The sequence below is a fragment of the Pan paniscus genome, chromosome 5, assembly GCF_029289425.2.
Source record: "Pan paniscus chromosome 5, NHGRI_mPanPan1-v2.0_pri, whole genome shotgun sequence".
NCBI lineage: Eukaryota > Metazoa > Chordata > Mammalia > Primates > Hominidae > Pan > Pan paniscus.
This window is the reverse complement of record NC_073254.2, coordinates 109,460,362-109,473,406: the sequence shown is the minus strand read 5'-3', so window position 1 is coordinate 109,473,406 and position 13,045 is coordinate 109,460,362. Positions and strand designations below refer to the sequence as shown.

The window sequence follows — 13,045 nt, the reverse complement described above, 5'->3', positions numbered from 1 at the left end:
ATTTAAGGAGTATTTAATATTTTGAAACATTTGTGTTTGGCAAATAAAGTGAAAGGGAATATCAAAGGTTTTCAGTGAACTTGTGCATCTTTGGAATTAAACATAAAACAGCATGTCAGTTGTCTCTTTTTACTTTGTAAATTTTGTTTTATCTTATTTACTTATTTTCATTGACAGATTATAGTTCTATAGATTTAAGTTGTTATTTCTTTTCCCTTCTTTCTTTGTTTTAGAGTTGGGGTCTTGCTATTACCCAGGCTGTTCTCAAACCCCTGGGCTCAAGCAGTCCTTCTGCCTCAGCCTCCCAAGTAGCTGGGACCACAGGCATGTCCAACAAATTGTTGTTTCTTTCTTTTTGAGACAGGTTCTTAACTCTGTTGCCCAGGCTGGAGTGCAGTGGCACAATCATGGCTCACTGCAGCCTCAATCTCTTGAGCTCAAGGGATCCTCCCACCTCAGCCTTCCAAGTAGCTATGACTACAGGTGCTCACCACCATGTCCGGCTAATTTTTAAATTTTTTTTGTAGAGATGAGGTCTCTTTGTGTTGACCAGGCTGGTCTCAAACTCTTGGGCTCAAGTGATCCTCCCACCTCAACCTCCCAAACTGCTGGGATTACAGGTGTGCACCACCGGGCCTGGCCACCTTCCCATTTCAGTGTCCCTCATGACTCCCTAGACATTAAAAATTGTTTTTCTTTCCTTTTCAAAGCCAATTTTAATTATATATGTATGTGAATATATTTCATTTTTAAAATTAAAACCAAATTCCTTTTCATGATCCCCCTAAATTCTCCTTCTACCTACACTTTGCCATTTGCTGTGTATCCTTCTGGACCGTTTTAAAATGCATTTTTGTACATATTTATATTTTCATTTATATTTGAAATGGTTATCCTTAAATTAAAAAAAAAAATACTTAACTATGCTTTTCTAGCAGCAACCATAGCATTCTTTGACTTACCTCTCTTTTACCATTCATTGTTTTCCATTGCTGATTACATTGTACTGCATTTTGGGTGTATTTTTCTTTCAGGAGTTACATCCTTGAGTAATTATTTCAAAGGGATTAAGTGGGAAATAAACTTCCTAAGTCCTTGAATATCTGAAAATGTCTTTATTTCACTCTCAGATTTGAAAGATAATATGATTGGTATATTAATGAGTTCACAGATTTTTTTTTCCTGTTGTCTTTTTAAGATCTGTTCTGTTGTCTTCTCATATCCGTGTTGTTGATAAGCATCTGATGCCTTTCTAGATCTTTCACAGGTAATTGTTTCCCCCTCTAAGGATTTTATTGTTATCCTTGATTTAAAAAATTTTTTTTCACTTCTCTTTTTGTTCCTATAGATATCCTTGATATTTTGAAGTTACACTATGATTTTTTTTAGGTGTGGGCTTGTTTTTAAGTTTCTCCATTTTATTTTGTGAGTCTGTTCATTTTGAGTTTTATCTTTTGTTAATTTAGGAAAGGCTTATCTATTATTTGGTTAAATGTTGCTTACTCCCCATATTCTGCATTCTCTCCTTTTGGAACTTCTTTGGTAAAATAATGGTTCTTCTGAATCTTATTCCTGATGCCACTTTAACTTTGATTTCATACTTTCCAGTGCTCTATTCTTTTGTACTGCATCTTGAGAGACTTTGACTAGCCAGTCCACTATTTCCATCTTCATCTGTGTTTATTCTGCTTTTTAATCCATACATTCATACATTTTTATTGCCAAGATCTATATACCCCTTTTTCATAACTGCTCTTCCTCTGAAACTGTCTGTTCTTGTTTCATGAATGCCGTATTTTCTTATATCTCTGAGTCTCTGAAGTATATTTAGCTTGACAGTTTGCTGTGATTCTGTTCTTAACTCTGCTTCTTCAGGTGTACATTCTTACATTTGTTGAGTCTATATTGTCTTCCATAATCTTGGCATTACTCGAATATTTGATGTTCAAGGAAATGTTGGAGGGAAGATGGTACTGTATCCACCTCTGTTAGTGCTCTACTCCACACATTGTAGTGAGAGTTAGGGGAGGTGAGAGGACTTTGAGGGCAGTAGTGGGGATGCTTCCTTGTCATTCTGGGCATCACTAGCACTGGGGGCACTGCCTTCCTTCTCATGCCCAACCTCCTCCATTTACTGCTTTCACCTAGAAGATATCCTAGTGTGTGTAGGGTCAGTTTGGGTGAGTGGGCCATGGTGCATAGAGTTTATCTGCTTGGCTGTTTTCACTGTTATTCTCCAAATAATGACTCTGTTGCTTGTCTTCATATTCCTTCCTGTTGTGGGATTCCACCAGTTCTACACTCTACAGCAGAACTCCGCCATTCATAGTCAAGGACTGCAGATTCCCTCTTCAATCTCATCTTCGTGTCTCTTAAGGATTTCCTGGTGTCAATTTGGAGTTCTCCTTTTTGTTTCAAACTTAGCTATCCATGTTTCATTGTCCACGTATTTGTTTATTATGCATACCATTTCTGTTATTTTTAGGGAGTTAGCATGGGAAGGGAAGATGAACATGTTATCTGTCTGATATTTTTAAACTTGAAGTCCTGTTTCATTTTCAGTTCATGCCCTGCTCTTGCTAAGATTGACTTGTAATGGCAGTACTGTGACTGGGTAGCATGTAATCACTGATGAAGAAGAAAGCTGGTTAGATTTTGGGTCATTTGCTTCCACATTACTGCCTGTATTGTATGTCATCAGCAATGTGTTGAATTGGATTCAGTTGAACTGGAAAAGTATGGGTGGATAAGGTAGGGCTGAGGAGTTGCTTATAGTGGAGTAATATCTATGCACATATGTACCTGCTTAATTTTTCTTTATTCAGTCATTGTTTTATCTGAAATATGTATGTTTGCCTACACCTATTGCAAATTCAAACATCAAAGTATTATATATAGTAAATGAAATTTACTAAGATATTATCAAGTATTAACATGTGTTTTAGACAATTGTAGAGTTTTGGGGGAAAATTGTTGGTTACAATAGGGAAATAAAAGGTTACTTTTCAGTCTGTATTGGATTAGGTTAGACCAGAGAAAAAGAAAGACATAATGAGGTATAGTTAAGAAGGAAATAAGAAATTTAGGAAAATAATTTAATGTGTATACATCTCTATATTTTATATTCTTTTTTTTTTTTTTTTTTTGAGACAGGGTTTTGCACTGTTGTCCAGGCTGGAGTGCAGTAGTGCAATCAAAGCTCATGGCAGCCTTGAACTCCTGGGCTTAAGGGATCCTCCCACTTTAGCCTCCCAAATGGCTGGGATGACAGCTGCATGCCACCATGCCCAGCCAATTAAAAAAAATTTTTTTTTGTAGAGACAGAGGTCTCTCTATGCTGCCCAGACTGGTCTCAAACTCCTGGCCTCAGGTGATCCTCCCACCTCAGCCTTCCAAAGTTCTGGCATTATAGGCATGAGCCACTGTGCCCAGCTCCTTTTCTTTTCTTAAGACGTTGGTTTCTTTTCTTGATCCTTCTTTGAGTTTCATACTGGGTTTTTTATTTTTGTGTATTTATTCATGAAACCTTTTTAAAAAATTGAGATATACTTTATATACCATAGTATTTGCTCTTTTAAAGTACAGAGCTCAATGGATTCTAGTATATTCACAAAGGTGTGCAATTATCACCACTGTTTAATTCCAGGGATTTTTTCTTTCTTTTTTTTTTTTTTGAGATAGGGTCTCACTTTGTCACACAGGCTAGAGTGCAGTGGTATGATCTCAGCTCACTGCAGCCTCAACCTCCTGGGCTCAAGGGATCCTTCTGCCTCAGCTCTTAGAGTAGCTGGGACTACAGGTGTGTGCCACCACACCTGGCTAATTTTTAGCATTTTTTTTTTTGTAGAGATGGGGTTTTGACATGTTGCCCAGGCTGGTCTCAAACTCCTGAGCTCAAACAGTCCACCTGCCTTGGCCTCCCAAAGTGCTATGATTACAGGTGTGAGCCACCATGCCTGGCAAATTCCAGAACATTTTTATCACTCCTAAGAAACTACATACCAGTTAACAGTCACTCTCTATTTTCCCTTCTCTCTAGCCACTGGCAACCACTAACTACCTTTTGTCTCTATGGATCTGTCCATTCTGAACATTTCATGTAAATAGAATCATATAATACATAACATTTTGTGTCTGTTCTTTCACTTAGCATTATTATTTTCAGTGTTCATCCATACTGTAGCATGAATTGGTACTTTATTCCTTTTTCATGGCTGAATAATATTCCATTGTATTTTTTTTTTTTGAGACAGGGTCTCACTCTGTCACCCAAACTGTAGTGCAGTGGCATGATCGTGGCTCACTGCAGCCTCGAGCCACTGGGCTCAAGGGATCCTCCCACCTTGGTCTCCTGAGTAGCTGGAATTACAGATGCATGCTGCCATACCCAGCTAATTTTTAAAGTTTTTGTAGAGATGGGGGTCTTACTATGTTGCCCAGGCTGATCTTGAACTCCTGGCCTCAAGCAACCCTCCTGCGTCAGCCTCCCAAAGTACTGGGATTATAGACATGAGCCACCATTCCTAGCCTATATTCCATTGTACCGCATTCTTTTCATCCATTCATGAGTTGATGGGTGTTGGGCAGTTTCTACTTTTGGGCTATTGTGAATAATACTGCTGTGAACATTCATGTAGAAGTTTTTGCCTGGATATATGATTTCAGGTTTTTTTAGTATATTTGGAGGAGTGGAATTACTAGGTCATATGGTGACTGTATGTTTAATCTTTTTTTAAGACAGAGTGTCACTCTGTTGCCCAGGCTGGAGTGCAGGGGCGCCATCTCAGCTCATTGCAACTGCTGCCTCCCAGATTCAAGTGATTCTCTTGCCTCAGCCTCCCAAGTAGCTGGGATTACAGGTGCCCACCACCATGTCTGGATAATTTTTGTATTTTTAGTAGAGATGGGGTTTCACCATGTTGGCCAGGCTGGTCTCAAACTCCTGACCTCAAGTGATCTGCCTGCCTCGACCTCTCAAAGTGCTGAGATTACAGGTGTGAGCCACCATGCCCAGCCTATGTTTGAGGAACTGCCAAACTGTTTTTCAAAGTGCAACATTTTGTATTCCCACCAGTGGCATATGAAGGTTCCAGTTTCTCTACATCTTCACTAACACATGTTATTATCTGTCATTTTGATTATAGCCATCCTAATAGGTGTGAAGTGGGATCTCAATGTGGTTTTTACTTGTACTTCTCTGATGGCTAATGACATGGAGCACCTTTTCATATGTGTATTGGCCTTTAGTGTCTCTTTGGAGAAATGTCTATTCACATCCTTTGCTCATTTTTTATTGGGTTGTCATTTATTGTTGAATTATAAGCATTCTTTATATATTCTGGATACTAGACTCTTATCACATGTATGATTTGCAAATGTTTTCTCCCATTCTGTATGTTGTCTTTTTACTTTTAAAATTTTTGATGAAGTCCAGTTTATCTGTTTTTTTTCTGTTGCTTGTGCTTTTGCTGTGATAGCTAAGAAACCCTTGCCTAATGCAAGGTTGCCAAGATTTACACCTATGTTTCCTTCTTAAAACATTTTGATTTAAGAGTTTCATAGTTTTAGCTCTTCAACTTAGATGTTTGATCCATTTGAGTTAATTTTTGTATATGGTATGACATAAGGGTCTAACTTCATTCTTTTGCATGTGGATATCCAGTTGGCCCAGCACCATTTGCTGAATGTCTTAGTTTTAATAATTGTTTTAGGTCCTTGATCTCATTTATTATAACAGCCCTTTGAGATGTTTATTTTCATTTTCATTTCAAGTCCATTTTGTAGATTTTGAAATTGAGTCTCAAAAGCTAAGTATCTTTTTCAAGGTCTGATAGTTTAAACCCCAAGTCTTGCTGACTTCACAGCCTTAACACTGAACCACGGTCTATACTTCCTTTACTCCTGTGAAATATACACGCTCTTGGTCAATTAGGAAGGCTGCTTACCAATTAAGCAGTTTTCTAGGACTAAAGAACATTGTGGAATTAATACTATATGTTTCAAGAACAAAGGAAAGAGAGAGCCCTACAGGGTTTTGAGCTGTTACACCAACTTCTTTTTTTTTTTGAGACGGAGTCTCGCACTGTTGCTCAGGCTGGAGTGCAGTGGCATGATCTCAGCCCACTGCAAGCTCCGCCTCCCAGGTTCATGCCATTCTCCTGCCTCAGCCTCCTGAGTAGCTGGGACTACAGGTCCCCGCCACCACGCCTGGCTAATTTTTTTGTATTTTTAGTAGAGATGGAGTTTCACCGTGTTAGCCAGGGTGGTCTTGATCTGCTGACCTCGTGATCCGCCCGTCTCGGCCTCCCAAAGTGCTGGGATTACAGGTGTGAGCCATGCGCCCGGCCCACCAACTCCTACTTTTATCCAGTAATGCCTAATCCCTCTAGGACCCTTAGCAAAGGATTTTAAGATTGAATTTTTGTTACCAGGGACTGGTGTAGTGCTGGCCTCTAGAACTTTCTGTGAGGATAAGAATGTTCTATGTCAGGGATCCCCAAACCCCGGGCCACAGACCCGTACCAGTCTGTGGCCTGTTAGGAACTGCGCTGCATGGCAGAAGGTGAGCAGTGGGGGAGCAAGCGAAGTTTCGTCTGTATTTACAGCCACTCCCCATTGCTCGCATTACTGCCTGAGCTCTGCCTCCTGTCAGATCAGCAGTGGCATTAGATTCTCATAGGAGTGCAAACCCTGTTGTGAACTGCACATGTGAGGGATTTAGGTTGCACGCTCCTTATGAGAATCCAGTGCCTGATGATCTGTCATTGTCTCCCATCAACCCCACATGGGACTGTCTAGTTGCAGGAAAACAAGCTCAGGGCTCCCATTGATTCTACGTTATGGTGACTTGAGAGTTATTTCATTATATAGGACAATGCAATAATAATAGAAATAAACTGCCTAATAAATGTAACCTGCTTGAATCATCCTGAAACCACCCCACCACCCCACTGGTCCCTGGAAAAATTGTTTTCCACGAAACTGGTCCCAGGTGCCAAAAAGGTTGGGGACTGCTGTTCTGTGTCTGTGCTGTCCAATACGTTAGCCACTTGCTGGATGTGGCTGTTGAGTACTTGCCACGATGAAACTGAGGAACCCCCAAATTTTTATTGTGATAAAATATATATAACATCATAACATTTACAGTTTTAGCCATTTTTGGCGGTGAGGGCCACATAACAATGTGACTGTTATGCGCCCCTCACCACCATCCATCTCCAGAATGTTCTCATATTCCCCCAGCTGAAACTACATACCCATTAAACATAGAACTCCCCATTCGTCTTTTCCCCCAACCCCTGAAAACATTCTGTGTCTATGAATTTGGCTTCTCTAGAAACATCATAGGAGGAGGATTTGAATTTCTAATTTTAATCAATTTTAATTTAAATAGCTGTATTTGGCTAGTAGCTACCTTACTGGATGGGGGCCCTGAGCCAGGGTGGGCCTGAGAGATGTCTGCCTCTCACAAACTTTGCATCTGCTGTGTAACACAATCCAAACCTGCGACATCTAGTCCAAGGCCCATTTTCCAGGCCTTCGTGGCTTGGGAGAGTACTAGCCAGAGGAGGGTGACTAAGAGAGGCATAACTCACGTCAACAAGCATCTCTTTAGTGATGGCTTCTCAGAGAACAATATGGCTCCTGAATGCTCAGACCTGGATTCTTTCCACAGTCTGCTCCAGGAAATAAATCTCTCTTCACGCTCCTGAGTCCCTGCTTGTGATGTGGCATTATATTGGTGTCTGGCCTCTGGGATGGTGTGAGAAGTGGCGAGACTGTATTGTTGAGTGTTTTGCACTTAGCAAAAGCTGTCCCCTTTGCCTGGTGGGAAGTATAGACCAGCGGTTAAGTGTTAAGGTTGTGAAGTCAGCAAGACTTGGGGTTTAAGTGGAGGGATGCAGTTAGCACTCTTTGGAAGAGTGGCATCATCTGTGAATCATAAATCACATTTGAGGTGGAAATGAAACTCCTCTAATTAACCGCTGTGAAAGCGTCTCACCTTCATTCTCATTTTGTGGTTTCTCCAGTTCTGGACTTCAGTGACCCCTTCAGCACTGAAGTGAAGCCGAGAATCCTGCTTATGGGCCTGAGGAGAAGCGGCAAGTCGTCTATTCAGAAAGTTGTCTTTCACAAAATGTCTCCCAACGAAACTCTGTTCTTGGAGAGCACTAATAAGATATGCCGGGAAGATGTTTCCAACAGCTCCTTTGTCAATTTTCAGATTTGGGACTTCCCAGGACAGATTGACTTTTTTGACCCTACATTTGACTATGAGATGATCTTCCGGGGAACAGGAGCACTGATATTTGTCATTGACTCACAGGTAAAGCTCAGAGTCTCAGGGGTATGATGGCCTGGCCGGTCCCCTCCACCCCACCCCATGTTTTTGGTTTGGTTTTTAAACTCTGGAATAGGCCTTTCTACCAAACAAGTGTTTCTTGGTCAGGGCTCTCAGACTTTGCCAAAGATAAAAGGCTCCAGCCGTGACCAACAATCAACCCATTGAGCATTAGGGAACAATTGACACTTCAGCAAATCATAGACCTAGGAAACCTCACTGATGGAGGGGCCCATTCAGGCCAAATATGTCATCCCCACTTTGGTACCGCTGGTCAACATCTACAAAAGATCACAGGTTCTCTGCAACAAAAACATGTATATAAATTTACATTTTAAACTGTTTATTATTTCCTATGAAGATAAAGTTCTAGGTGTGAAAATTTTTCTTCTGAAATAAATTATTATAATTATTGCTTAAGATAATATAATTATGTATTTTATAGATGATTATTACATATAAAAAGTAAAATTTGAGATAAATATCCCTCTTTAGAAGATGGATATTTGATATTTTTTCCACTTCATATATCCATGTTTGAATAAGACAATATTTGGCATCAGTTCCATTTTTGTTTTCTGTTTATATAGTTATAAGCACTGAGAAACTTTATTCACATAAGTAAGTAGGTGGATATGAGGTGAGTTTTATTCTAGCATTCATACTGCTATTCAGATTCCTTCCAAGTTATATCCCCTAAATTACCAAGTTTTCTATCATGAAAAATTATTTTTAGTAGTTTAACAACAGGCTTCCAGAGTAGGTTCTCCTTTCACTTTGTTGGACGCAAAGAATTGGGAACCCGTTTCCTATGCTTTGAAGAGCCCCATTCCCAGTCGCGAGTCATTCCCTGTATCAGGTTCTTTTCTAGCATTCCACATTGGCTCCTTGGCACCCTGGGTTTTTTATATCCTGAGGCTTTTCTGCTGTAGTTGGTGTAAAGGGGAGGCAAAGGGAGACAGTAGGACCACAAGTGTGTCAGGCAGATACATTTTAGGAAGGGGATGTGCAGCAGGATAGGGGCATTGGTGCTTTCCAAACTATCCATGTCTGGGGCTCTTAGAAAATGCCCATGACATATGGCCCAGCCTGAAGGCTCCCCAAGGGCTCCCTTTTGCAGCTGGGGGGAAATAAATGGCATCAGCCCTTCTCAGCATGCGCTGAACCAACTCTGAGGTTCAGGTTGTGCCCTTTCCCTGGAACTGTGGACCCACAGTGAGACAGGTTGGCCAGCTGCGGGTGTGCATCGCCCCGCTAAGCACACCCGGCCCTTCTAGGAGCACCAGAGCTGTTAGGGCTGAAGTGTTACAAAGACTATTCCCGATAATATCATTCTGAGCCCATCCTCGAGAACCATCCTCTGAGTAGACTCCCCATGCCTGAGAGGATCGTAAGTTCATTCAGGATCTAGGTGCCTGTTTAATAATAATAACAAAATTTTCAACTAAGCCTCTCAGTTCCAAGTGGCTGCATTTGTGTACGTGTATGGCTGTGGGAGCATGGCCAATGGTTAGAAGGATTCTTCCTTTCCTTTTTGGTAGGGGTGTGGAGGAGGGAGACTTCAAATCCAATGCCTGATCTGTGATCAGCAGTTTACTCTCTTCCCATGGGCCTACCCAGAAACACGTGTTACCTGCACCACGTCCAGGGCCTGCTGTCAGCAGCTGCTTTCCTGACTGTCCCACTTGTACTGACCTGTTTTCTGGCCCATCTGTGGTCTTGGCAGTATCCCCTGCTTTACTGTCTCAGGTCTGCCAGCACCATAAATTAGGGAGCTTAGAGCTCAAGGGGAGTGGATGGGGTGTGTGCACACTGCTGTAGGGAAGGGGAGGCTCCAGGGATGTCATGCTCATCTCTCTCTTCTAAGCTCCATTTTTCTCCCTAAGTCACGCAGCAGCTGTTTCTGTAGTTGTTGAACTGGGTAGCTGTAGTAGTCCTACCCATGGGTGAGTAGATTTCCAACCAGATGACTCATCATTTCAAGACAATGGATTAGTAAGTACTTACTTAAATACCACGTTGTGCTTACATAGCAATTTGCATTTATGGGAATTCAAATTTACAGTGTAATCTATTTTTAGGTGTTTCTAATATGGTTATAATGTGGCTAAAATAGGTACATCTGCCTATTTTTAAATTGAAGGCAGACCTTCAATTTAGGTTGGTAAATGTGTTTTTTATTTTAATTTTGTTTCTTGAATTTTTTTTTTTTTCTTCCTCAGACGAGGTCTCACTATGTTGCCCAGGCTGGAGTGCAGTGGCTATTCACAAGTGTGATTATAACCCACTACAGCCTCAAAGTCCTGGGCTCAAGTGATCCTACTGTTTCAACCTCCCAGGTAGCTGGGACTACAGATGCATGCTACTATCCTTGGCTCTTCTCTTGGGTGTTTTTTGTGGGGCAGAGAAAGATATAGGAATGTTTGAGAAGTTCATTTTTTAAAGGTATACTTTTTTTTTTTTTTTTTTTGAGACGGAGTCTTGCTCTGTCGCCTAAGCCGGAGTGCAGTGGCGCCATCTTGGCTCACTGCAAGTCCACCTCCTGGGTTCACGCCATTTTCCTGCCTCAGCCTCCCGAGTAGCTGGGACTGCAGGCGCCCGCCACCACGCCTGGCTAATTTTTTGATTTTTAGTAGAGATGGGGTTTCACCATGTTAGCCAGGATGGGCTCGATCTCTTGACCTCATGATCCATCCATCTCAGCCTCCCAAAATGCTGGGATTACAGGCGTGAGCCACCACACCCGGCCTAAAGTTATACTTTTTAAAAAGAGAAGGCTGGGCACAGTGGCTCATGTCTATAATCCAAACACTTTGGGAGGCCAAGGCTGGAGGACCACTTAGGCCCAGGAGTTTGAGGCTGCAGTAAGCTGTGATTGTGCCATTGCACTCCAACCTGGGTGACAGAGCAAGACCTTATCTCGAAAAGAGAAAAAAACCACACATAAAAATAAACAGTAGGAAAAGCATTGTTGAATGCTGTAATTTATTTAAAATAAGGAATAATTAAATAAGCAGTTTCAAAACCTAGTATACTTTTTTGTTGGAAGCAGAATGTAAAAATCATGTTTGCAGGAACCTTTATGGGATGTGATTAGAAGCACTGACAGGAAAATCAAAACTTTAGGGAAGTGTCTCCACAGCACTTGAGTGTCCTTGCCTTTCTTTCTTTTTTTTTTTTGAGATGGAGTCTCACTCTGTCACCAGGCTGGAGTGCAGTGGTGCGATCTTGGCTCACTGCAATCCCCGCCAACTGGGTTCAAGTGATTCCCCTCCCTCAGCCTCCTGAGTAGCCACCACACCCAGCTAAGTTTTATATTTTTAGTAGAGACAGGATTTCACAATGTTGGCCAGGATGGTCTCGATCTCTTGACCTCGTGATCCACCCGCCTCGGCCTCCCAAAGTGCTGAGATTACAGTCATGAGCCACTACGCCTGGCCCCTTTCCTTTATTTCTAAGCAATGCTATTTTGTTCTCACTCCTCATATTTTTATTTTTTGTTCATGAATTCCTTACAGTCACAGGATTGCCGGATAAATATATCCCCCAGGAGTAAATGTGTCCTCACAGAATGTCATAAAATAAAAAAGAATGAAAGCTAGAGTGGTTCCCATGATCTGTGGTGACACCCCAGCCCCGCTCCCCAGCCTACAGAATGCACCATATCTCCTGAAGCCATTGCACATGTGCTGTGGATCCAAAAGAGAGTTTCTTCTTGACCTGTGCTGGTGCTTGTGACCTGCCCATAATCCCCAGATCTAATTTCAGAGTAGAAACTATGCAGTGTATTTTACCTTAATTTTTATTTGTCAAAGAAAGTAATAAACAATGGGAAAAATCACCTGCAATCCCTCTGTTCTAACCAACCAAGTATTTTCTTTTTTTTAGTCCTTGTAGCTACATGCTGCTTTTTCAGTTAGTTGGTAATCAGACCATTTTATATGCTTGGCAGGGAGGTTAGAGTAGCAATTTCCAATCTTTGGAGATGTGATGCTCTCTTGACATTGGGTAGTTTTGCTCACAGACATGTTCCCTTAACTCCCCTCCTCAGTTAAAGATAGCAATAACGCTTTTCTTGAGGTGTAATTTACATGCAATAAAATGCATTCATTTTAAGTGTACAGTTCAACAGGTTTGACCAATGTGTACACCATGTAACCACCCCTCCTTCAAGATATAGAATATTTCCACCACCCCAAAGGTTCCCTTGTGCCCTTTCTCAGGTGATCCCCTGAAACGCTCAGCCCCAGGCAACCACTGCAGTGCTGTCACTTTAGTTTGCCTTTTCTAGAATTTCATCTATGTGGAACCATACAGTAATACCTTTAGTTTTTAATGCTTAATCTGCTGACCCAGCATCCGACATTTGCCTTTCATTTAATTAAAAAAATTTTTTAAATTTTTTTTGAGATGGAGTCTTGCTCTGTTGCCCAGGCTGGAGTGCAGTGGCACGATCTTGGCTCACTGCAACCTCCGCCTCCCAGGTTTAAGCAATTCTCCTGCCTCAGCCTCCTGAGTAGCTGGGATTACAGGCATGCGCCACCCTGCCCAGCTAATTTTTGTATTTTTTTAGTAGAGACGGGGTTTCACCATGTTGGTCAGGCTGGTCTCGAACTCCTGACCTCGTGATCTGCCTGCCTTGGCCTCCCAAAGGGCTGGGATTACAGGCGTGAGCCACCGCGCCCGGCCTCATTTTATTTAATT

The 13,045-nt window shown here is 41.6% G+C and overlaps 1 protein-coding gene across 1 annotated transcript in view; it reads left to right on the top strand.

Annotated features, from left to right (window-relative positions):
• RRAGD (Ras related GTP binding D) overlaps positions 1-13,045 on the top strand; it is a 48,134-nt gene that overhangs the window by 17,039 nt on the left and 18,050 nt on the right. The window contains exon 2 of the mRNA XM_003822876.5: positions 8,031-8,326. Coding sequence (XP_003822924.1) covers positions 8,031-8,326 — 296 coding nt within the window. The remainder of the gene's footprint in view (positions 1-8,030; positions 8,327-13,045) is intronic.